Below are 26,250 nucleotides of genomic sequence, written 5' to 3'. Positions count from 1 at the left end.
ACTATCATGTACAGGGCAGACAAAGCTGGAATAAATACCAACTTCTTCTGTGTAAATGTGATACTGCTGTGATGTGCCAAAATGACAACATCTGATGTTTGCGCTCGAAACAGACACGGCGTTGTTAGGAAAGATTTCCTTCTACAGATGGGAAGATTCACATTTCCAAATCCCATTCTTTCCTAAAATAAAGGTGGGGCCAGCACCCGTGGGGCTAGGAGCAGGGTTAGTGGTGCTGCTCCTCTAGCTGCAGGATTGAAATCTCCACCAAGGAAGCAGGTGAAAGATTTTGCTGTCAGAGAAAGAACCCAGTACAATTTTGTAACAGCTGGGTCCTCCTGCAGTGGAAATTGAAAATAAACTTCTCGTGATTTGGGATATGAACCACACTGGATCTGTTTGGTTAAGCTTATGTCGAATGACTGCATCCTGAATCTCCTGGGGATTTGAATGAACTGGGATTCAGTGCTCTGGCTTTGGCTTATGTCCAGTGTTAACAGAGAAAAAGAATTCAGGGGCACCTCATGCAGAACCACCAAGTGAACCCTCCCTTTCTGCTTGCCAGTGTAAACCAGGAATGCTGTGTAAAACCAGTACAGGAGCAGGACTGTGCCCACTTCCAGCGGTCTAGGATTTTCTTAGTTGCCTTCCTAACGCACTGGAGTCTTGTGCCAGCACTGTACCACACTGCAGGATTGTAGCCATGACCCTCCTGTACTGCTGATCCTGTAGTACTGGGGCATCAGTCCCAGTTATTATCTTTTTTTTTTTTTTTTTTTTTTTTTTTTTTTTTTTTTTTTTTTTTTTTTTTTTTTTTTTTTTTTTTTTTTTTTTTTTTTTTTTTTTTTTTTTTTTTTTTTTTTTTTTTTTTTTTTTTTTTTTTTTTTTTTTTTTTTTTTTTTTTTTTTTTTTTTTTTTTTTTTCTGGCCAGATGCTTTCTTGGTGCAGTTGGATCCAAGGGGAAATTCGCATCTTTCCAAACATCACCCCTAAACTTGCCCCTTTAGACGTTTTATTTACCCATCTGTTAACCTATCCAGACCTGGAATAAACACGCTGTTTTACCCTCAGATACAGACTACAAGCAGGCTACTGACGGTGAGAGTAAAAATCACCGAGGCAAAGTTACCGCGAAGGGATGGAGCAAGGCACTAGGACCTAGGAGGCGTCTCATCCACCCTGGCAGGAATTTCTTGCTTGGAGCTCAGACAACAAAGGCAGAGTGAGCCTGGTTTTCTTTCTCTCAGCATCTCCACCCTGAGCGCTGAAAACCGGTGAGTAGAGCTTTTTTTGAGTGACTTGCATGCAGAAAAGTAACGGAAAGGAGGAATCTTTTCTTAGTGTCTGACAGCATCTGCAGTTCATTTTAAAATCAAAACCCCTGCATCCTCTGATTCATTCCCGAAGTTGCTTGGATGTTTCATTGTTCAGTGCATGACACCAGAATGAATCTACCCCAACTGGCATCGCGGGGCAAATGTTCCCAGTCTGGGGTTTCTCTGCAGATTGGCTGCATTGTCATCTGCTTCACTGCAGGCTGGGGACAATGATTTTTTCCTGCACAGGTCACGTTGACATTGTAAAATACGGGGAAGGAGCTTCGTTCTGGCAAATGTAAGGGGTGGGGAAGAGATAGCAACAGCTTTTCCTAGATTTATACCTGGCTGCCGAGTACTGGTGTAAATCCCCTTTCAGCCCCGTGTTAACATACAAGCAACATATAACATGCGAGTTCCGTGTTCCTGATTGAGCTGAGGGAGTGGAAAGGGTCTCTATTGCGGGGTTGGGGGGGGGGTTCCTTCTCCTTTTGTGTTGGGGTTTGGAGCCGGAGGAAGGTTGTTCTTGAGCATAAACTAGAGACTGTGCAAAATTCCTGCTTGCTGGGTGTCAGCTCCAGGCTCAGCTTTTCTGTGCTGGGAGCCCCCGTACTCAGAACAATGAAAGGTGAGGAGCAGGGGCGGCGTGTCCCTGGGGCACGGGCACTTCCAGCGATTAAATCACTTAGGGCTGGAAGGGGGAGGTGGAAATAGCCCCTTTATTTTCTCCTCCTCATTAAACGGGAGCAAAAATGCGATTCAGAGGAGACTAAGGCTGAAAAGAGCTTACCGAAGCTGCGTTTCAATGACAGATTTTTTTCTTTGCAGTCATTTCTTCTCAGAGATGTAGGCTGGTCCTGGGAATTGATTGATGGGCTAGGAGGGGGCTGCGGATAGGGGGAAGGGTGGGCTGGATCTCATTGCTAACCCTTATTGAACAGGCTGTCACAAAGAAACTGCTTATTCCCCTGTGACCATTCTTTCATAAATGCCAGTTTATTCTAATGTTAAACATTCAGATGCTCTGGGTCCTTCCGTGATTCGACAGATTGAAGGGCTGACTTACTGGGATCTCCTTGTTTTCTGTTGCTAAAGGAAACCTCCCAGGGCTCAGAGGTTTAATTCATTGCCAACTGGTGTTCGGATGAGTTCTTTGGGGCAGAGTTGCGATTGCCATGTATCCCTTCGGCCCCAAGCCCCAATTTACTGCACTTTGAAAACTCCCAGGTGCAGGAGCAGACAGCTCTCTAGAAACGTGCGCCCTGCCCCCAGTAGTTGGATCTCTTTCAAAATGCGAGGACCCCTCCTACTCCCAGTCCCCGGAATCGATACAAATCTGGGTCAGGGGAGGGGGCTCTTCCCAAATGCATCTGTCCTGCTCCACACACAGCCCTTGCATTAGTGTCAGTTTTCCCTGAAATCTGTGGCTCTGCTTGGTTCTAACCCCTCCCTTTGCACTCTTTCTCTCCCCATCTCCTTCCCGCCCAGCTTCAGATCTTTAGGGTTCACCAAACTATGGAACTTGATTTTGGACACTTTGACGAAAGAGACAAGGCGTCCAGAAACATGCGAGGCTCACGGATGAACGGGTTGCCCAGCCCCACTCACAGCGCTCACTGTAGCTTCTACAGAACCAGGACCTTACAGGCACTGAGTAACGAGAAGAAAGCCAAGAAGGTTCGTTTCTATCGCAACGGGGACCGCTACTTCAAGGGGATTGTATATGCCGTGTCCTCTGACCGCTTCCGAAGTTTTGATGCCCTCCTGGCTGACCTGACCCGGTCCCTGTCCGACAACATCAATCTGCCTCAGGGAGTCCGTTACATTTATACCATCGATGGCTCGCGGAAGATCGGGAGCATGGATGAGCTGGAGGAAGGTAATTAGCATCGCTGCCTGGTGCAGTGAGGAGGCGGGGTGGGAAGGGGGCTGCACCACTCGGGTCTGCCGATAAGGTCACATTTCCCCGGGCGAAAGGCAGGGATGCTTCTGCCCCGCTGTGCTGAACCTGCCCGTTCGCCTTCCCCTCCCGAGCGGTGCGGGGTGGGGAGGGGGGGGGAAGGCGGTGACACCCCCGTGGTGTCCCCAGCGCGCTCGCTCGGCTGCGGATGTGCAGCCAGAGGGGTGTGTCTACTCTCGGCTAGACACGGCTGTGTCCGCGGCTCGGGGGCTGTCTGAGGGTGTCCCCACGTCTGTGCCGGCTCTGGGGCCGGGGGGTGGCCCCCGATATGTGCAGGGGGTGGCTGGGAAGGGGTGTGGGTTTCCCTTGGCGTGGATGGGGTTGAATGGAAAAGCAAGGGGTGCTGAGGCATTCGTGCAGTGGGTGCGGGAAGGATTTATGTACTCTGGGTATAGGGGTGTTTTGGGGGGTATTATGCACGCAAGGTGTGCGTGAACAACCCACAGGGGTGTGGTCAGGGCTGTGCGGGGACGTGGGTGTGTGTGGAGAGGGGTGTTCGGGGTGCAGGCACTGCGTGGATGATGGATGTGTGGAAGGCGGGGCGTTGGGGGTTTTTAGTGCTTGGAGTGTGTGGAGGGGGGTGTTGGGAGTTCACAGAGCACGTTTAGGAAGGGGAGTTAATGAACAAGGCTTTTGTATGGAGAAGGGTGTTTTGAGCAGGTTGCACTCGGTGAAATTTGGGGGTTTATACGTTTGTCTGTGAAAGGTTGATTGCAGAGGAGGGGTTGGGATTTCCTCGGGGCCTTCATGCACAGGGTGTGCGCTGGGGTTTGTGCTCAGGGGGTGTGTAGAGGTGTGTTGGGCTGTGTGTATGTGAGGGGAGTGCTGGGGGGGGGTCTTGCACAGCGATGTGTGTGGAGAGGGCGTTGGGAGTTCATGTGCTGCGTCTGAATGTGGTGCATGCAGGGTCTGTGTGGAAGGGAGGTGCCTTGAGATGTTCCAGTGGGGGGGTGTGTGTGTGTAAGGGGTGTATTTGAGGGGTGTTTCTGCAGGGACTGTGTGGTGGGTGGTTGCTTTATTAGGTCTGGGGGGCAGTGTAGTAAAGCAACCCCTGTATAGCAGGTCTGGCTCAGGGAAGGTCTGAGTGTGCTCCTGTACGTAGAGGGGGTGTCAGTGTGTCGGTTCCTCTGCGTGTCATCGTGGGATGAAGAATGAGTCCAAAATCAATCCTTCTGCTCAGAAGGGGTGACCTGGGGGCAGGGTTGCTCCTGTGGAGCTCAGCTGCCAGCTGTGTCTGTGGCTGGGGTGCTCCCTCTGCAGCAGTGGGTGCTACCTTTCCCGTGGAGTGTCAGGAGGACCCCAGGAATGCAATGGCTTCGTGGCCCATCCTTCTTCCTTGCCCAAGGCATGATCGTGGGCAAGCTCTGCTGGCAGCAGAGCCAAAGTGGGGTGCACAGAGGGCACTCACAGCCACCCTGCTTTTCTCTTCCTCGAGCAATTCAGACATTCCATTCTTTGTTTGGACCTGGAATATCCTGAGTATTCTCTTGCAAGAGGGGGATTGCTCTTCACTGTTCCTTGATGTTTTCTTCCAAGCAGATGACCTGGCTGATTTGGTAACTGTTGAAAATCCACAAGGCTTTTTTGCCTTTAGTAAAAGACAATGGATGTGAATGTGTGAGGCATGAACTGCAGGGGCAGCCTCAGCAGTGAGTCATTGTGTGACCTTGACTAAAGCATCTCTCCCTAGAATTCCTTGTCTGTCAAGTGGGATACTCATCATTTCCCCAAAATACTTCGTGGGGACGAGAACACAGAAGAAATATTGTTCTCCACAGAGGAGTTTTCCTGGGAAGGAATCACTGCCTTTCAGAGTGATGATGTATCCTAGTGGGGTTATTCTCAGCACAGTTACAGCTGTCGAATGGAGGTGTGGCCTCCCTTAATTTTAGAGATTCTGCCATGTTTCATTCTGGTCTCTCAATATGGCCACAGCCTTTCCCTAATGGCAGCTCTCAGCCCTGTCTATCCTCGATTTAATGTCAATTTTCAGATATAACTCCTCGAGAGAATGCAGTTCTTTATATTCTCTTTTTATACTCTTCCTCTTCTTTTGTCAGTGAAGTTAAGAAACCTTTGTTATACCTGCTTTACACTGGGTTTTGCTGCAGGTAAGAAGGCACCTAGTTTATGAAAATATTTTTTGCTGGCTAAGGTACAGGCAGGAGATGCTGGCATTTGGGTTCTGGCTTTGTTTTGCCAAAATGGTATCTGGAAACAGCACTGAAAAAGGCACTAAAACTACACCAGGATTGTCTGTGTGGCTGTGTCCTCAGCAGAGCATCAGCTAGGAAAATATAACCCCAAGCAGAGTGAAAACAAAGGAACGCAGTGTTTGAAAATGCCAAAGTAGGTTTGTGTGCTGTTATTGACAGTTTAATAATAATACTATTTCATATTTCTAGGGATGACCTATGCATCTATTGCAGAAAAGCAATGTACAATACTGTGGTTGTAAAAACCCTTGTTGTTAGTTTGGGTGTTGTGTACTAAGATATATGCATGGAAAACCAGAACTTGGGAGTTACACTTGGCTGTGACGTACAAGAACAGTGTTCTCACAAGAAATGTATGTCTGCCACATAAATTAGCTTTCTGGTTGGAGACTATGGGTAACTAAACTAGTTCTAGTTGCCATAATGTGACTAGTTTATTATTGTAATTTCCAATAAACAAGTAGAGCATAGGAAAAATCATCAAAGAGGCTCATCTCAGTGGTTTTACCTCAAAAGCTGGTGAGTTACTGGTAATATTTCACATCATGTTCTAAGTACTTTACTCTTTCATGGTTTAAAAACGTGCTTATATAGTGTAGTCTGAATGTAATTTTGGAGGGTAGAGAATGATATTGCACAGTACCAATATCCTAGAGACAGACATCTCAGGTGAACAAAAACCACATGGTGTGCTGCTAATTAACTGGGGCTTGGAAATAACCCTTTTGTTCTCCAGACCCAGAGCTGGTAGTTTTCTTCTCTGGCATTCAGGGTTGTTCTCATAAGGTTCTGGATGGATGTTTTACTTCTCAGCTTGTCCAGGATGTAAGAAGGGAAGTCTGCTCACATCCCTCCTAGCTCCCAGCTGGGACGTGCCTCTTGCTCCTTTCCTGTACTGAACCCTAGTGCCTCACATTTTGGAAGCCCACAGGACTCTCTCACATTGGTGCTTTTTGCTGCCTGCTGAGTTCTTCCTCAGCTGTCACAGGCTGCTTTTTCCATACTGTACCAGTGAGCTGTCTGGTGCCCCAATGACCTTCTCTCAAAATCCACTTGCCTGATTGTTTTTTTTCTCCCTCCTTTCACTCCTAGTGGCCATCTTCCATCATGGTGGTCATTGTCTTAAACCTGACAGCCTATTTTCAGCATCCAATTTTCACGTATTTGTAACTAATGCACGTGCTGCCATTGATTAGGACTGTATTCCTCCTCAGCCTACATGCTGGTTAAGTGCAGTACAGCATCCTGTTATTGCACTGTCACAGCTGATCCTGGGGACAGGTAACCTGCTGACAGCATTCCCCCTTGTGTGCTGTCTTGGCTGAGTCAGGAGTGGATGTTGGGCCCAAGTGCTGCTGTTCATCATGGTTGGTTTAGTCAGTGAGTGAATCTTTTGGAAAAGAACACCTGGTAATCTTTATTCCCCTTCATATAATAATTGGTTCCAGTGACCAAGGCTTCAGGAAGTCAATATATGAAGCTGCATTTACTGGTGGGTCACTGTTGTAGCAGACAATTCTGTGATTTGTGCTGCGATAAAACCTGCATATGAAAGATGCTAAAAAAAAATCACGTGCCATCCTTTCCAACCATTCTCAAGCTGATTGTAGAGCAGCTCACGTTGTCATCCGAGTTTCTGCTAAAATCTAGTTCCTTTGACGTCTGGGCAGGAGGGTGGTTTGTTCTTTGGTTCCTTTTGAGCCTCTGTGTTCTTGTGGATTCAGTGTGATGAGATGGAAATTCTCCCCCCTCAGCTCTGATGGCTCTTTGTCTCGGCATGGAGGGCTGGGTAAAGGTGGAAGCTGATGTTGTACGTGGACTTCAGCAGCAAAGATGGCTTAAGAAACGCTGCTCTTGGCCACATGTTCTAGGCCCCATTGTCCCACAGATGAACTCCTTGTGGGACAACAGATTTATTTATCCCTCTGTAATTTTGCTGCTTTCTCATGTGGCCCAACAGCAGCTTCTTGACATGATGAAAGGGACAGTGAGGCACAACCCGAGAGTGAGAGAAAGGCACAAGACAGACTGGCTGCTGAAGCCATTGCAGCTCCCAGTTAACTTCAGTACTGGTGGACACTGGTTTGTTTCCCCTGTGGGCAGGGACTGACACTTCCTCCAAAAGCCAAATTTCTCACTTGTAAAGCTTGGACATTCACCACAACGTATTTAGAGGCACCGAATGAACGGGGCATCCTACTGTTCCAGGCACTGGTTCAGTGTGTAGTGACAGATAGCTCCTGCCCAGGGAGGTTCTGATCTGAACATGTGGGGGTGGAAGAGGCTTTTATCACTGATGAGGAGTGGAAATGCAGAAAAACAATTCAACTTGTTTGTCCAAAGCCATCAATGAGACGAAGATGGAAGTCAGAGCTCTAAGCTTCCTTGTTCAAGTGCTTTCATTCCCCCCCTGAGCCTTTTCCAGGGTTTGATCAGTGGTTTGCAAGTACTTCAATCTTATAGGTTTTTTGTTATAAGTGGAATTGTGACCTGCTTCTAGTTGGTGGCTCATTTCGTGTGAATTAAGTGCCCTTTGCTGTGGATGTTCAGGGTCAGAAACACGTGCAAATAAGCTCACCAAATACAACTGTAGCATGGATTTGACATGGCCAACAAAGGCAGAAATGCAGACACAGATTAAAACTAAAATTTGAGAGACTCAGCACTTTGTTCAAGCTGTAGAGCTTTTCCCTTCTGAGCTCCTGGGATACTCAGTCTGTTGGGAAGGGCACAACCCCCCTTGCATTGTGGTCAGAGGGCCCTCCAAAGGTGGATTTATGCCCTGTCCCGGGCTACTTGGTTGAAATTTGCTCTTGCTTCAGATAAAGCACTAGAAAAAGCTGAATAGGATTTTGTTTTGCTCAGTGTGCAAATATTCTTGGGCTGCGTGAGATATTCCAGAAAGTGTTTCCAAGCGTTTTGTATCCTGTCATGCCCTTGGGAATATTTCCCAAAATCTTGTCCAGGAGTGTTTAAAGTAATCACAGGAGGGGCTCCACCCTGGAGCTGTACAGAGTTTCCTGTGTGCTAGGACTGGGGGATTTATAGGAAGTGTATTGGAATCTCCACCCAATGTGTGTGTGTGCTCCGGTTTGCCTGGAAAAGTGAAATTCATGTAGTCCAGTACTGAAACCTCGGTAACCTGTGGAATTGTTTTCTGTGGCTGCTGTCCTAATAGCTCAGCTAATTGCATCCTACATAACCAAATCTATCCTTGAAGCTCTGTTTGATTTGCTTGCTCATCCTGGCTGTGGGACCGGCGTGGCCCCAAAAGTCTCCGCAGGCATCGTGTGGTTTTGAAGGCGATTTCTGATCACACATTTCTTTCAGTTCTTTAACAGAACAAGGAGGTGTTTCTCTTCATGGCAGACCTCCCTGGGGAAGAGCCAAAGGAAGGAAGCTCTTCCAGAGTTCATTTTGCCATGGTGGAGCAGGTCCTTTTCATGCATAGAGCCAGCGGGAAGTTCGTGTGTTTGAAACCAAAGGCCTGCCTCAGCACCACGTGGAATGAACTCTGCAAGGTGTTAAGTCCACTTAATTCCTACTGCAATGGTAGTAAATTCCATGAAACATTAAAACTGAGCACAGTGGCAGAATCTCAACTTTGCAACAGCAGAGCTAACAGCCAAAATAATTGACTGCAGCCCAGAGAGACTGGTTTTGGAATAAGTGTTAACAGTTACACTTTCAAAATGGCCTCACTTCAGCTTTCCTGATTTTTCTCATAAGACTTCTGACTGCATTTCATTATCCTTGGCAACTTGCTGGTGTGTGCTGAGGAAGGATAACTTTTTCTGAAAGCACAGCCTGTCGGTTTTAGTATTGTCACAAGGAGCTGCTGTAAGAGGGTTGAAGGATTAGCACTACTCCAGAGCTTAGGTTTTTTCTAAGGAACCTTCTCTAAGGCAAACCTTATCTTTGCTGAGATCATCCCTTCTTTAGGAGCTGAATAATCGCCTTGTGCTTCTGTCAAGTTGGTAGCACAGGAATGTGTCACGCACTTGTAGCCAGAGTAATTTGGTGTGATACAAGCCGTGCCTTCAAATGGCAAAAACGATGATCGTGACTTCAGGTCAAAGGTCTGCAGGCAGTCCATCTGTTGCTGAGGGCAGGACAGAAGGAGTAAATAAATGGCCTGGCTGGTTTGGTGGCATGATAGGAATTGGGACACCTCTGGAGCACAGTGGCATGATGGCAAGTGCACATCATCCTGCAGGGCTTGGACTCCCCAGTGCAGAAGGGGCATCGTGCAGTGACCTGGCCCTGCACTAAACAAATGCTGTCCTTGGCACCATAGCTGGCGTTCAGCAGCAGACTGAACCTTATCAGGATGATGCTTCCCACCCTCATTCATGTCTGTGTCTCTTTGGGGCTCCCATTTGGGGTTTTGTTTGGAAGTTCTGACGTGGCTGTTCATCTTACCTTCTCACGGTTTACAGCTGGATTGCTGCACGTGTGCACAGCTGCTTGCTGGCTCGAGATGCGTTCCTTCAAATATTTGTACACAGATTCTTGTGCTTAAATATTCTTCTCGGAGGAGGTTCTTTTGCATTTCACAAAATCTCACGTTCACTTCCCATCCTTCTGTTATGCTGTGCACATCTTCTGCAGCCACGCTGTGTCTATCACTTACAGACTCTGACTGGCACAGTTGTACACCTTGACCTCTCATTATCGGCTTAGCATAGACAGATGTGGCAGAGAAACCAGGAAACCACTCCCTCCTCTAAGGTAGTAATATTCACTGTAGGATATCTCTTTTTTTGTGATCTCCTGGCCACAGGATGCTTGTTCAAAGCTGGAAAGTTCACAGGTCTCCAGCCCACACTTGCTCAATCCTTCTACCACTACAGTAAGGTTTGGGTAAAACCCCGCTGTGGAAAGTGGGATAGCACATGTTCCTGGCTGGCAAATGGATGTGCCTCACTGAGGAACCTGAGTGATAATTTTGCTACTATTTGAGGGTCATAAACTGAGTTTGGGAAGACATCAGTTGAACTGAGCTTTAAATTAAGTTAAAGCTTCAGGTTACATCTTTGGGTCAAGGAAGAAGGAAAGAAAAGCTGCTTTTCCCTAGAGCTGTACTGCCATAACTGCAAAAATGAGGAGAGCTGCTACTCTGAACCTGCTATCCTGAGTTATCACTCCAAGCAAATTTCTTTCCAGTTTTAGAATCCAATAAAATACTTGCCAGGGTTTGAGTTAAATGAAACAAAGTGAGAAAGGGCAGATTCTATTTTCTGCTTGTGACTGTGAGTGCAACTTGAAAGGCCAGTGTATAGATCTGTGCAACTACCTAACAGCACATTTGAGGGAAAAAAGCCTACCAGAGTATTGCCTTCATGCCACTATTGCCTTTGGTGTCCAGTGGCGTAAATGCACAGCTGTGGTGTGCAGTAAGGTACTTAAAAGGGTTCAGCTGGAAATAAGAGTAATACTACTGGACTAAACAGACCAAGAATCTCTTCTGCTTGCTTTAAAATGTGGAACTTATCAGTGGAAAATACACTGCACCACTTCCTGTAGAACACAGCGCAAATATATACTTTTTTTCATTGTGGCGTCTTCTATCCAAAAGTATCAGACAATTATGGGTGAAAGTCAAGCCTTGCCACACTTCAGTGGCTGGGATTGCTACTTCTGTTTTTCAGGGAGGGAGGCAGAGGTGCAGGTGAGGTCAGGAGCTTCCACAGGGAAGCCTGGGGCAGGGGTGACAGCAGTGTTCAAATCACTTACTCCTAGTGTAGCGTTCAAACAGAGAGAAATCCTTTTTCTCAAAGGATAATGCACAGTTCTGTTCTGAACACACTTAGGAAGGCTCTGCCACCCAGGGATTACGGGATTGGGAGGGCTCAGGTTCTCAGGACAGGGATAATTCCCTGTGAGCATTCCAAACTCCCCGCTCTGCCCTTCACGCTCGCCTGTGAAAGTGGGGACAAGCCTGACCTGCTCCACACCAGGTGTTACTCGGCTGAAGCAGATGAATAAACCACAATTTATCACTTATTAATCAGAAAGATCTGAAGTACTCAATGCTTCTGGAAAATGATACCTCCAGTGGGAATTCTTTATAATGTATGGTACTCCGTGGTGTATATTTAAGTTTCTATTGAGTCAGATTCACAAAATATAAGGAATTAAGGAATGTCAGCTACTGGTACTACTAAATGGTCAGTTTAATGAGGGTTTTTTCTGACAGCAAATACCAATCTTTACTATTTGGTCAAGCCAACAGAACCTTCAGAGGGGATTATTGAGTTTGTTTGGGTAAACTAGTCAACAGAGTGCCCATCTGACAGTGTTCATCACAAACCTGGTCAGCTCTCTTCTCCCTTCTGTATTTTTATTTCATCTTTAGAAGGGAAAACAGAATATCTGCTTCCTGTTGATAAAAGATTTTGGTAATTTTTTATGCTACTAATGGAGAAGAGCTGCAGTTAGAGATGCAAGCACCACAAGTGTGCATTGTTTTGTGGCAAACTTGGTACAAAGTCAGGGTTAAAATAAGTGAGCATCCTGCATTTTTTCTGTGGCTGCTTGTGACATCAAACCCTTACCAGTAATAGGGGTATAAATACTACATAGACCATTGTTATAAGCCTGTAAAGTCTTCTGTTTATTGTTTATTGCCTGTTAGTGGTCTCACCATGTGTTCTGTGGAGGGACCCTCTAGGTTCCTCCATCAAAAATGCAGTTTAGTCAGCAGAACTGTGTCGACATTGTGCTGGGTACATTATGTGCCTGGGCTGCCTGGAAATCAGTGGACTGTTTGGAAATCCATATTTATACCTTTGCCACTTGGATGTCAAATCCTGCCCTAGAGATCCTGGAATGGGAAGCCAGACTTGGCTGTCAGGTGGGCTTTTCAAAGATGTCCAGGTCCTGGATTTTGCAGGGACAGATAAGGAGGTGCTGCCAGCCTGATCATGTGAAGAAGGAATTTTTCTTATTCAGCATAGTTAAATTTATATTTTGATTTCAAATCTATTGTAATGCACGAGGAACTTTATTCTATTAGATCAGCCCAAGAAAAAACCAGAAGAAACTCTAAAATCCTACAGGTTATGCCCTCAGTTCGTATTAAAATTTTATCTAATGGCGAGACAAAAGGTTTTTCCTCTAGCAGTGACTGACTTTTTTTCAGTGTGTTTTCAAGTGCTCAGCAGCCTGAGTCATTTCAGACCAGACAGCTACATTCCCTTAGGGATACTGGTTTACAGTCTCATTCTAGTAATAACTCTTCCACCATCCATCAGATTTGCAGACCCAAAAGAAGATCCTACAAATCCTTTAAGGTGCTTTTAAAACCTTAGATGGATAGGATCCTGTAAATTACAGACAAAGCTTCAAACTACTTTTGGGTGGGATAGGGAAGGGCTTTTTGTGAATTACTAACAAGACCAAGTAACCCTTCTCTACCATGTCTAAATTTGGATTTAATATATTTTTGGTTGGTACCAACCATATAAAAGCAAGCAGTGGCATTTGGTGTAGTGCTTAATCTCAGCTGCCACTGGGTCTGTTCTCTAATAAACCACTGATGATTTAACAAAGTATATTTGTTATGCCTGCTAGATTTATCAGTGCTACTTTTAGTAGAGACAATTCAGTACAAGATTTTTGTTATTTTTCAGGCATGATGCAAAGGTACTTTGTGGATGAATGTTGATATCCTCCTGGCAGAGAATGACACACTGAAGTAGTAGTTTGGTCTGTAAAGATGGAGAGGAATCTGGCAAAGTTACAAAATAGTGGAGGTGGTCAAATGAATTTGGTGTTTTGAAGTTCTTAGGCATCTTAGTTGCATCTTCCAGTACCTAACTACCTTTGTAATTCAACCCATTTTAACCCTTGGTTCATGTGACTGAGTGCTTATAAGTATTTGCTGATGCAAGTTGTGGCTGAGTAGCTTAGCTTGTGGAAATACTAGTCATATTTTAAATAACCATAAATATAAAATTAAAATAGGGCAAAATGTTTTAATAACAAACTGTCATGGAAGTGCTGATGAAAACAATTATCGATGATTAATTATCGTGATTAATCGGGGGAAAGTGTAGTGTCTGCTTCCCAGCAGCCTTTTTGTAGTAACCGCAGAATTTCCATTTCTTTCAAAAGGGGAGAGTTACGTCTGCTCATCTGACAACTTCTTCAAGAAGGTGGAATACACCAAGAATGTCAACCCCAACTGGTCTGTCAACGTGAAGACATCTGCCAACCAGAAAGCACCTCAGTCTCTGGCCAGCAGCAACAGCGCCCAGGCGAAGGAGAACAAAGATTTCGTGCGTCCTAAGCTGGTGACCATCATCCGCAGCGGGGTGAAGCCCAGGAAGGCAGTGCGTGTGCTCTTGAACAAGAAGACTGCCCATTCGTTTGAGCAAGTCCTCACTGACATCACCGAAGCTATAAAACTGGAGACAGGAGTGGTCAAAAAGCTGTATACCTTGGATGGGAAACAGGTAGGAGATTTTACAGATGTTGCGCCTTTTTCTTTCTCTTACCTTGAGGCTTTGCTGACTCAGAACAATTTCTGAAGCCTAAAATTAAGCCAAGATGATCACTGCCATCTGTTCTCTTAGAAGTATGACTTCTCATGCCAGTGGTTAAGTTACTAAATTTTCCCTGGTATTAATATCGAGCAAAGAATGGAGCCAAAGGTCTGGGTGGAACAGATGCTCGTCCCGCACGCTGGCGTGCGGTGCGTGTCTTCTGGACCAGCTAAATAAATAACGTGGCTCACAGCCACCAGCTCATTTGGCTCTGGAGTAACTGCAAGAACTCTCAAGCTTTGGCTTCGCTCAGTGAAAATGTGTTGCTTGACTTTCCTTGCCCTCTGATGAAGGCTCGCTAAGATCAAGCAATTGCTCCAAGCATGCTCTTCTGGTCAGCTTTGTAGTTAGCAGGAAAAGCATGGAACTGTGTTGCATTCTCTTGACTAAATGCATGAAGAGATGACATGCAGAAGGAGTCAGAAGTATTTAGTGGGTCATCATAATGCGCTTCATGTCTACATGTTCCTGGAGCTGAAGGAAACATCTGTCTCTTGTTAGCAGCTACACAGCAACGAGCGATTTCACATTGCTGTATCTATGAAAACCCTCAAAGGAATGTGGGGGATAATTTTTAGAACTGGGAAGAGCTAGATTCTTCAAGGACAATTCTGAGCTTGACAGAATTAACAGTTCTGTCTTTTGTAATTGAGGAATGATCTTATTTTTGTCACTGTTTTTCTTGCTGCAGATTCTGGAGTGAGGCAGCACACCTCTTGTGTGGGTTTGGACTCTGGCTATTCTAGGGATTGATGCTATTGCTTTAAATTAACTCTTTGCTGTCTTTGGAAAAAATTATTCAAATACTGACTCTGTCCAATGAACTCTGTCCAATGAACAGGCTTTACATATGAAAATATTCACCCTTACAACCCCAGACACAGGTTCATAAACTGCCCTGCACAGTCCAGGTATAGTGCCTGGGAGCTGGAAGTAGCATGTCCCTCTATTCTGTCTGATGTTTTGGTGTCCCTGCCCTTGGCAGGGGGGTTGGAACAACCCAACCTGTTTTGTGATTCTATGATTCTTGGTTTATCCCAGCCTCTGTATCCTGCATGTTAGTTTGTGGCTGGTTCTAGCTTCAGATATACAAAAATCTCACCTGCCTGTCAAAGGCTACCTTTCCACGGGTCTCCACCCAGCACTTTACCTTCCTAAGATGTATAATTTTAACAGGAATAGGTGACTCTTCAGCTACACTACCCATAGATACAGCAGCATGCTGTAAATAAGCGGTGATGCAGGGAGTGACGTACTGGAAACCTTGGAAGAGGCTGGGGAGTCTGGGAGGAAGGAGAGAATCAAATGACCTGTCCTCACTGAGGAAATCATACATGGGCACAGGGTCATGCCTGTTGGATGGCAGTAGATTTACAAAGGGCTTAATAGATAGATCTGATCTGAGAGCAGCTCCCTGCTCATGCTGACACAGAGAGCACCTTTGCTCTCACAGTTGTGAACGAGGATCTTCCTCTGAACCTGTGAATGGCCTCAGTTCTTTGAGAATCGCTGGCATTTGGGAGGCGAGATGTTACTTCGGATGGTGTGCGGAAATAGGGATGTTCCATAAGCTTCCATCAAGGTGTTCTCTTCTCCCCCTTTTAGTTACAGGAGTAAGTGGTGATTCTCCCTCACCTCTGGCCAGAGAGCAGGAAGAGATCAGCCCATAACCTGACCCGAGCTTGTGGCCCGGTGACCAGCCTGTGAAATCGTGTTAACTCCCAAGTGGGGATTTGGGAGATGCTGCTTTCTCTCAAGTTACAGATTACCTGGAGTAGTGCTGCTGTGGGTTAGCAGGGGGTTAGTGCTGCAGCCTCTTTTGGGAGGTACTGCTTTGGACAGGGCTACAACTGAGCAAGGGACACAAAGATCTCTGTAACTTAGCAATTCTTACTGCAAATTGTTCCCCATAGCAGGCACCATACCATGCATGACTCTTCTGGAATCAAATACTTAAAGGCAACCTGGTTTTCCTCCTGTCAGACTCTGACAGCTGTACAGTGAATGGGGCCTTGATTCAGCACTGGTCTGACTGGGGCAACCCGACAACTTCATCAGTTTTTGTTACAGAAATGTGATTTCAGTACAGTCTTGAGTACAGGTATCACATTTAACTTGTTTTACTGGCTTTATAATTCACCATTTTATGAAATGTGATATTTCACTGCGTGTTGGAGGCACTGTTGGGAGTTTCACTGTATGCAAATGTACACCCAGTACTGCAGTTATTGAAAAAAGGTTTTGTGATTTGACAATAAGGGGATGTTTGATATTTGTTTGCGGCATCAGTTACCGTCGAAGCTTCCTGAAAAGCAAACCCGTTTCACCAAGGCTTTGTTTTTATTGGAAGGTCTCCTTCAGGGTTTGTTTGTTTGTTTATTATATCTAAGCTTATTTGAAATTTTCCACCTATGTGTGTTCTTAGTGTTGAAGTTAAAACCAGAGGCTTTTGCTGTTAGGATTTCCATGACATACTGCTCCATAAAATCTGACCCCCTGACATGACATTAGGGTTTTTTGCATGTCTGATTCTGACATTAGAAAGGGATTACTGAATGCATAATTCTGACAAACAGTTCTTTATTTTCAGTAGAAAATATTCATGCAAAAACGCAAGCTGCTCAAAGCTGAAATACTGACAAGAGTCCTGACAGTCTGTCTCTTTGAGTGTCATCAGAGGCACGTTGCTCCCTCTGTTGTGAAATGATAGAATTTACAAAAGGAACGTACAAAGGAAAATCATCCTTCCTCAGTCCATGATCTGGAACTTAATGAGGGGAGATGATTATTTTATTTATAGGCATTTCCATGGTGCTCATCAGCAGCGTAATCAAGGCGCTTTAGAAGTACAGACAGTGGTGGCAATGACAGAGTGCTGTGTGAATAATTACATTTCTATGCACTGCAGATCTGCTGCTGTTGGAGTGAGAAAGCAGCTAATTGAGAGCTGGATGGGCTGTGTTTGAATAAATGCAACGCTCAAAGCAACAGTGAGGTTAAGTTATTCCAGTGAAATTTAGTTTCTTTTTATGTCTTGGGTTGGCTGTAAAAATATGGCCCTTGAAACTGCTAAATTAGCATCTTGTGTTTAAGTAGTTTATTTAAGTTGGTCTTGCACATATTTCTACTGCCTTGTGCCTGTCTGTACTCGAGATCCTTCCCTCCTTGGAGCAAATCACCACCTCTTGGTGGACACTCCTGAACTCAAAAGGGGTTTCAAATGGTTGACCAAAATCAGCTCGTGACAGGGAATCACAGTAGGGGTTTATGTTTGGAACTTTGGTGGACGTGTGGGAAATAGTACAGGTCAAAGAATTCAGTGCATTAAACAAATGCTATAATGGACCAAATTCAGTGGTTGGTTCCATAACTGCAACTGCTGTTGTGTTGGGATGTGTAATATCTATAATTAAAATACACATAGGCAGGATTTAATTTGGTCAGGTCTATGGATCATGTTGGAAAACACTTGTTTTGGTGCATTCTGTCTCCTTTTTTAAACTCTTAAGTTATATCCAGTGTCCCAAATGAGTCTGGATTCCTGGGAGCACTGGTTACTTTATAAACATATGGTGGCAATTTCTGCCTCTGTCATTAATAAACCAGATTAGAAAACAGAATTTGAGACTATGGATGAAGTTGCATTTGGATATTTTGAATGCATTAGTCTGAAGTAGACTTTGCAAATGTTTTATGGATTTACTGTCCTGCTTGTGCTTGAGCTTCTTTCTCACCATGGTGTACAATAAGCTGGTGTTTTCTGGAAAAGTGGAGGCGGTTTCATCACTGACAGCCCAGTGCCCATCTGCTTTCTGCACCTTACTTTGCAAGTGGAGTCTGTCTGCATTCATTCCTGCTTTTAAGAAGTGACCTGTAAAAGCTGATGTCTTCTCTACACACTGAACTTCTCTTTTTCTGCACTTCTGTATTTTATTCCAAGATCTATGAGTCTGGAGTGGTAGAAATCCATCAGGCATACTCAGTTGTACTTTAATATTAAGATATTTTTTGTGGAGTGGAATTCCAGCTTTTTCTCCATCTGATGTATTTCCATGTCTTAATTAACTAAATACACCATTCTGTGACCCATCAATTAGCATCATAAGCAGAATAAGGTGTTGTTCAGAGCAGGGAGAGCTTCAGTTCCACTTGAATATACATATTCTGGTCAACAAGCAGGGAACAGACTGTGTTTTTAGCCTTAATAACATGCAATGATCTCTTCTGGCCTTTGAAATCATCAAGCACAGGGAGAAGTCACACATGAACTATTCATTGGCTGTTACCTGTTCCAGACAGAGCTCTGCTGTTCCATCTGAGTGTTGGCTGTCTCATCAGATGAAATTACATACATTTCCATATGTCAGGGCACATGTGACTGTGCTCCCCAAAGAATTTCCAGTCTTAATAAAATGGTCCCCTCCAGCAGCCTTTGCTTTGATAAGGATATCAAATGGCAGGTGATGAGTGAAGTTCATTCTCTGTTTGCAAAGCTGATGCCACTGCCTCGGGGGCCAGCACACCTCTCCTGGCCAGGGAGGAAGCTGCCATTTCATTTTAGATTTCTTGCATTGAGGAAGGGCAGCAACCACAGAGGGAGAAGCAGGATGACTAAGCTCACAATAAGTTTAAGGTTGGGACTTTGGGATCAAAGTCAACAAATTTGCTGATAAAACATCTCCTAAGTACTGTACTACTAGTAAAAATATTCCTTAGAGGCATCCATACAAGTTACACTAAAGAAACCAACCAAACTTTGGAACTTCTGCACTGAATTTAAGCTGGTATTTGGAAACAAACTACTAAAAAATTCAAGTCTAGATACCAGCAGTGGAACAAACTCTGTCAAGACAGTGTTGATTATATTAATGGAAGTGTATCAATGAGATATAGAACAAGGTTTGTACCAAAATAGAAAAAATGGGTGTAATCTGTGATTGGTGTTAAAGAATGTGAATACCTCCATGATGCACCTAATTATCACCTGCATTGCTGAAAGATTAGAGGGAAACTATTCCTGCTAGGACCCTGGAGGTAGTTAACTTACACCCTGAGGCATGAGGTTCAAGGTTACAAAGCAAGCAGATTGGTTTGTGTTATTACACATGTTGAGGGGAAGGGTGTCAGAACTCCTCATCCTTTTAAGACTGGGTAGTTGACCTTTGGGATATTGAAAATCTGCGCTGGAGTAACTTCAGAGCAAAGCAGTTTCATGCACATGTGGAAAGCTGGGCTCTAGCCCCAAAGCAAACAGGAGGGAAGAGCAGGAGATGGGTGCAAGTGTGTTTGATATCCCACCTTCTGCAAAAGGTTCTGCAGCAGCCAGTGCTAACAGGGGAGCAGCGAGTCCCACCTTCCCTCCCTGCTGCACAAACCCGTAACAAAAATAAATTTATCTGGTTTGCATCTCCTTCTGAGTCCTCTCTTGTAAACTGCTGAGATTTGCCAGACCTCGCATAAATCTCCCCTTTGGATACCCAGAGGACAGGTCTGGATCTCAGGCTCTGGCAGGGGAACGGTGCAGGCAGGATCTTTGCCCACAGCTGCCTCCCCCCCTCTCCCCGGCAGATCACTCAGGATGGGGATTAACTCCCAGCTTCACTCCCGCCCCGTGCTGTTTCAGACTGCTCTGACTTAGGGTGTTTGCGTGAGATTACTCCTCCCTGGCAGCCATGTGTCATGCAAGGAGGATTAGTAATAATGTATGGACTGAAGAACTCCTGAACCCAAGTCACTTACAGCGCCAGACAACACAACCTAGTTCTCTATCTGCAGGGAGCTCTTAGTCTAAGCTGGAAGTTCAGCGCTGCCTGATTCATGCAGTGACTAGACACTAACACAGACAAAACCAATTAGTCCGCAGGTATCCCTCAAGGATTTTAGCATTCGCTAGAATGAATAAGCTGAGCTTCCATGAATGTGTGTCTAAGTACTTATGATAAAATATTCAGAAGACTTTCGGAGATCTTATTCAGAAACCTTGTGCTTATTAATTTCTATTTCCTTAGGTCTGTGGGCTGCAGAATCTGGGTGAAAAGGGGCCTATCCGGAGCACTGTGAATCCTAACCCCTGTACTGCTTAAAGCAGAAGCAGGCTGATCTCAGCAGCTAGTCTTGACCAAACCTGTTCTCCTGTCAGCATTGAGACTGACCTGGTTGACATCAGTGTGGTCTCCAACCAGCTCCACAACACATGGAGTGACAGGACAAGGGGGAAGTTGCTTTTAACTATTAGAGGGCAGGTTTAAATTAGATATTGGAAGAAATTCTTTACCATGAGACATTGGCACAGGTTGCCCAGAGAAGCTGTGGCTGCCCAATCCCTGGAAGTGTCCAAGGCCAGGTTGGATGGGGCTTGGAGAAATCTTGTCTAGTGAAACGTGTCCCTGACTATGGCATCTCTAAGGTCCCTGACAACACAAACCATTCTAGAATTCTGTGTGTGGAGCAAGGGGGCAGGAGAGGAGACCATGATCTTGCAGACTTTGCTGGCTGTTTTGCTGTTGCTTTGCCTCAGCCTCAGGTTCTGGATGAGGTCTCGTGCTCCTGCCCGTCTTCTGCAGGGCTTTGGTGCCGTGCATTCATTGGCATTTTGCTGTCATGCAAATACTGTTTGTGGTGAATCCGTTGTCCTCTGAAGGGAACAAGGCTCCCAGTCCACAAGCAGGCTCCAGAGCTGTGCTGCTGCTCGCTGGAAATTGTTGATCTTCTGGTAACGTGAGTGTTGCTAGCAGCCACGTACTGACCAGGCCCCACACAAACACCTGCTACTTGTGTCACAGATGGCAGGCTGTCAAAATTATTGAAAGATGCAGTCAGATCTGACCTGGTGACCTATAAGTACGTGGCCCCTATTACCGCATCCTGGTGCTGTTCACACCCCGAAAGAGAAGACGTATGCTAAAAATTCAATCCTCACCAGCATCTTTATTTTAGCAGCTCTTTCTGTCATACAGAGTGACATGTTCCCTTTTCACCCGGAATCCCAAGAGAGAAGAGGATTATTCACTGTAGTGCCAGAGGGTTTATCTAGGAATAAATAGGCTGAAAATGAGCAAGGGAAATAAGGATGAATATCTGGAGCTGAGGACAGGCCAGAAAGCCTTGTAGTTTTTTTTTTTTTTTCATTGCTAGTTTGAATCATCATGAGAAAGTAAGTTTCTGGTTCCTTTTTGGTGCTCCAATGGTAATGAATGGGAGTCCCTCCTGCTCTGAGAGGGACCAGGATATACTGAAAGGATTGTGAGCAAGTGCCTGCCTCAAGGTGTGGACTCTAGTAAATGTCTTATTTCTTTTGATCACCTAAAATAATCAAATATTTGTAATTTCCCTGTTTGTAATGGGGGAATGTCTTTCTGACTCTGATGTGTCTGTAAGTCTTAGGCTGTGAGTGGCATCACACATAGTATGTTTGCTCACCTCTCCTGACCTGCAGTAGCTCACAGAGTGAGTGAATACCCCCTGAATTCACCCTTTGTGGGACACCTCAAGAATCTCATGGTGGTTGGTGCCATATTCCACATCTTGTTGCAAGCTCTGCCTGTTCTTCTTGTCTGCCTGAAACCACTTCTTCTTTTCCCTTCTCAGCTCTTACTGGCCTTCAACCAAAAGGCTGTTTTCACTCAGTAGCAGGTAAGTTATGCCACAGCTCACACTTTTCTCTAGGAAGGGCCTGCACTAAGTGTGGGTAAAGGCAAACAGCCACCAGGTAACAGAGTCTGGCAAGGAATGGTGTGAAGAGCTGTCATCCAGCACAACAGTATTTCCTTCTTTCTTGTCCCCGAAACTGCCCGTGGAACTGAACCAGTGATTATTCATTTTTGTATGTAGTATCTGTGTCTTGATGGAGCTTAAATATTAAGGAGTTAATGTTGCAAAGGGCCCAGGGTGAGTGTGAGAGATCGTCAAAAGCCTTCTTGTTTTGTTTTTTGAACGTGATGCCACAGTCAGTCGAAGGTCTCTGTATGGGACAGCAAGGGCAGGAGTGATGGCTTTGCTCACGTGCAGAGGAGAACAGCCTCCATCCTGCTAAGGATGACAAAAGATCCTGGCACAGAACTCTGTGTCCGAAGGAGTCGAAGAGAAAAAAAAAGCTGGATCCAGTCCACCCAGATTTTCAGAGCTGGCTGAGGTAGACCTGCATATGTGGGGAGGTGCAGAGAGAAGCCACGAAAGCTGAGGGCTATTCCAGTGTTCAGGGCTCCTCAGGCTGCGCCAAATCGATTATCATACAGAGCTGGGATTGCAGGTCTGCTCCTGGAGATTTGCTCAGGCTGAATAGGGAAAAATAAGCAGGGCTAATAACCAGAGTATTCACTGCTCCAAGCCATCAGACAACACCCTCTCCCCTGTGGACATGCAGCCAGGTCTTGCTGAATGTTGGTAGATGTATAGTAGATATATATTAATAGTCTGTACTAACAGACATAGTTCTGGCTCTCTGGTTAACAGCAAGCAGTGTGTGTATGACTACACACATACATTTCTGTCTGCATAAATACATTTAACTAAGTGCTGCAGAACACAGCTCTGCAGCTCAACTTGCTGTCTAAGCAATCTAAACTCTCCCCTTATTTAAAGGATCCCAGGGACTTTATTGATCTGACAGAGATATCCTTGAGTTATGTTACTGTTTTTTCTTCCCTCACCCTAATTAATCAGAACCAAAGGCAGTCCTTTTACTACTGCAGTCTTTAACTGCACTTTGAAAATGTTTGCTTACTTTTTAATTATTCTTTGAGACAAATCTCATTGTTATTAACAGTTTTTAAATTACCTAGTTAATCTAAAATAAATAGGAAATTAGTATGTATTAGCTCATGGTGCTTTTTTCTCATTTTTTATCCTAAAAAGTTCTTCAGATCTAGGATTTTTCAGCTAGAGCAGGTGTAAGACACATCCTGCCTTTCCTGATTCTATTTTTTTTTCCCCCTCAAATGAGGGCCTTAGTTATGAACAAAATGGACAAAAACCAGACATGGGGAAGATGAGATAATATGCACCATTCATTAGAAGGATTTTTCCAGGGGATTTTGCTTCAGTCAGAACTGGCGTGAGAGGTCAGTCCTGCCAGTCCTCCAGGTCTGAGCTCTGTTATCTGGAGGACAATGAGCACAATGAGCTTTATTGGCTCCACAGGAATAATTATGCAGCCAGTGAGCCTGCAGGGCAGTGGGGGAGAGCAGGACTCCAGCTCCTTCCTCCTGCTCCCCTGCCCTCACCATCTGCTCCGTGCTGCTGATCTGGTGCTCGGTCCCCTGCGGTTGCTGGACCCACAGTTCTGGTTCTGCCACTGCCTGGCTGTAGACATCAATCCCTGGCTGTGGCAGAGCAGTTCAAGGGCCCTTCCTCACTCCCTCATGCCCATAATAGTGCTGAAAGGGGAACAGAGAGGCTGGGAATGGTGACTGATGGAAATGTTCTCCTCTGTATGTCTAGTGGTGAAAATACACCAGGAAACTCATACTAGATAAATCAGCTGAGAGATAAAATTGTGAAAAAACATGGTAGAACAAGGTTACACCACGCAAAAAACCCCTTTCACCTTGCTAATCTCTTAGTATAGAATAATAGGAGAAATAAGATCATTTATGAGAGAGAGCCAGTGGACATCTGGACTTCAAAAAATCATGAGAAAAGAAAGGCTCCTGTGAACTGTGGTAGTGACAAGAAGAGAAAATGTTCACACAGGTGGGGAAGGGGCTTAGAAGAAGAAACCAAGGTAGAAATAACTTCTTATCTGTAAAAATTAGGTATCAAGACACTTGATCAAAAATGAAGTATCAAATGGGGTTTATTGTCTTCTTGGGTGATCTGGAGGTGGAAGCACTTGTTGAAGATGATGAAAGAATTATGGTAATAAAGAAAGCTGGGAGAGAAGTGAGGGACTTACTGAGATGAACACGCAGTGTAATGGATGATCATAACTGCAGAGCAGCACACACTGGAAGAAATTACTCTTATACTCATCTTTTAAATTAAAAATAACTATTCCGCAGAGAAAATTGGTCTTGCTGAGGCAGGCTAGTAAATAATATCTTAGCACAGAATCAAAACAGCATGCTAAAGCATATGGTATGCATTCAAAATTCACACAGAAAGGAGCAGCTTTTTAAAATATTGCTGTATTCCACTTACCTTTCCACTTCACCTCTCTGCCTTTTCTGATGTGTCTCAGAATATGGAAGCAAATAAGTATCTTCTGCAGTGACTGTGCTGCACTGCAGCCCTCTGCAACACTCCCATTCTCTGGAGCAGCTGGAAGGGGTGGGGTAGCTCATGCAGGTTCTTGGTAATTCTTGCCAGCGTGGCGTGACTGGGACTTTGGTGGAGCACGAAGCAGGTTACAAATGGTCAGAGTGTGTGTGCTCTGCAGTGCTGAGCTCTGAATCACCCGGACTTAACGTGGCTCTCCACAGCTGCCAAGTCCCGGTGTAGTTTTGTGCCTGCAAGAATGAGCCTGGGAGTTTGCCTGTGGCTGGGAGATGGAGATGACCTGGCACCCAGGATAACTTCCTCTGGAGGACCAAGGCATTTAGTTATGAAAAGGTGTTGGGAGAAGCTGTAGCTGTAGCTCTGCAGATGGGAAATACCCCAGCCTTCCACAGCCAGGTGACACATTACCCCACTGCATGGGGTGTCTTAGTGCAGCCTTTCAGTACTTTAAGGGGGCCTGTAAGAAAAAATGGGGACAAATATTTAGCAGGGTCTGTTGCAATGGGACAAGGGGTAATGGTTCTAAAGCAAAAGAGGGTAGATATAGATTAGATATAAGGAAGAAGTTTTTTACAATGAGGGTGATCAAACACTGGCACAGGTTGCTCAGAGAAGCTGTGGCTGCCCCATCCCTGGAAGTGTTCAAGGCCAGGTTGGATGGGACCTGGAACAGCCTGGTCTAGTTGAAGATGTCCCTGCTCACTGCAGGGGTGTTGGACTAGGTGCCCTTTCAAGGTCCCTTCCTACCCAAAGTATTCTATGACTCTATGGTGGAACATTAGAAATGGGCTTGTCAAAACTGCATGGAGCGATCCTACTCTTACGGTGCTTGCAAAAGTGTATGGACTTGTCCATTCTTCAGTCAGATGTCCTGTGCTGTAGAGCCATTAACATGGGACTTGTAACTTTTCTCAAACACTTTTTTCATATAACTTTTGCATTCTTTTTATCTACAAAATAGTATCACTGGAGTGGAGAGAAAAACACGCCCCTCCCCATTCTTCACACCGCCTAGTATTAATAGGAGCCCATAAAATACTTTAATAATGAAAAAAAGCAAAAATCCAGTGCAGCCATTTCAACTTTGTCAGGAATTTTAAACTTAGCAGATAAATTATTTGGGGAGAAATGCTAAGAAGAATTTGCAGACAAGCAAAAAATCTGTTTGAAACCTCAAACGTGAGCAGCGTTCCGTCATGGAGCTCAGCTTTAGCCCATCATGAACTAAACTTCCCTTTCTCAAATGTGCAGATATCAGGTACCTTATCAACTGCTGGCAGGCTGCAGGATTACATGTAAATTAAGTGTATCAAAGAGTCGAGTTAGATAGCCAACATCAGGAACTAAGAATGTTATTCTTGCCTACTTGAAAGCCCTTCATAATGGATTAGAAACAAGAACCTACATCTCTTAATACCGATGCTGAAATTTTTTAATGCCGAAATTTGAAGCGTCTCTTTGCTTCTATTGAATTTTAATATTTTGGGAGTAAATGGTACTGGGGATTTCCTTCATTTTAGACAACCCTAGTCACAGAGGGTTGCAAAATGATGTGTACATTTCACAATCAAAATGAAAGCCATAAGGCTGAATTTTGCATAAGAGACTCGACAGAGTTGTTGGCAAATGTTATTTTTAGCACTGTAGAGCAACAGAGATCTTTGCAATCTTGGCATTTCTCGCAGTTTTAAAATGGAGAACAGCTTTTAAAATGTCTGCTTTTCCTTGAATTTTTATCCATACCATGAGCTTCTTCATAAAGTTTTTGCTCTGCTCTTGGCAGCAACTACTGACTTAGTGCCAAACAGTGCAGAACAGCTCCATTTTTCACTGTTTCTGCAGTGAAGAAGTCTTTTCCTTCCAGAAAAGAGATGCTGTAAAAAATGCCGTCTGATCCCGACATTCATTGTCTGGGTTGTTTCCAGTTGCAGGTGGGAAGCGTTCAGTGTAGTGTACAATGGACAGTAACAAGGAAAGTAGAGTTGGGTCAAAAG

At 44.9% G+C, this 26,250-nt stretch overlaps 1 protein-coding gene across 1 annotated transcript; it reads left to right on the top strand.

Moving 5' to 3' along the window:
* Positions 1 to 1,101: 1,101 nt before the first annotated feature.
* On the top strand, positions 1,102 to 13,951 carry DCX (doublecortin; the record flags this gene model as incomplete). The annotated part of the gene is made up of 3 exons (XM_027904302.1): positions 1,102 to 1,274; positions 2,805 to 3,195; positions 13,611 to 13,951. Coding segments are annotated over exons 2-3 (705 nt in total), but the record flags the coding sequence as incomplete, so codon positions are not given.
* Positions 13,952 to 26,250: the final 12,299 nt, after the last annotated feature.

This window comes from Empidonax traillii, unplaced genomic scaffold, assembly GCF_003031625.1.
Source record: "Empidonax traillii isolate 1590-97213 ecotype Southwest subspecies unplaced genomic scaffold, ASM303162v1 scaffold1035:size206130, whole genome shotgun sequence".
Lineage (NCBI taxonomy): Eukaryota > Metazoa > Chordata > Aves > Passeriformes > Tyrannidae > Empidonax > Empidonax traillii.
Note: the sequence above shows the minus strand (reverse complement) of the source record. Positions and strands in the feature narration are given on the sequence as shown.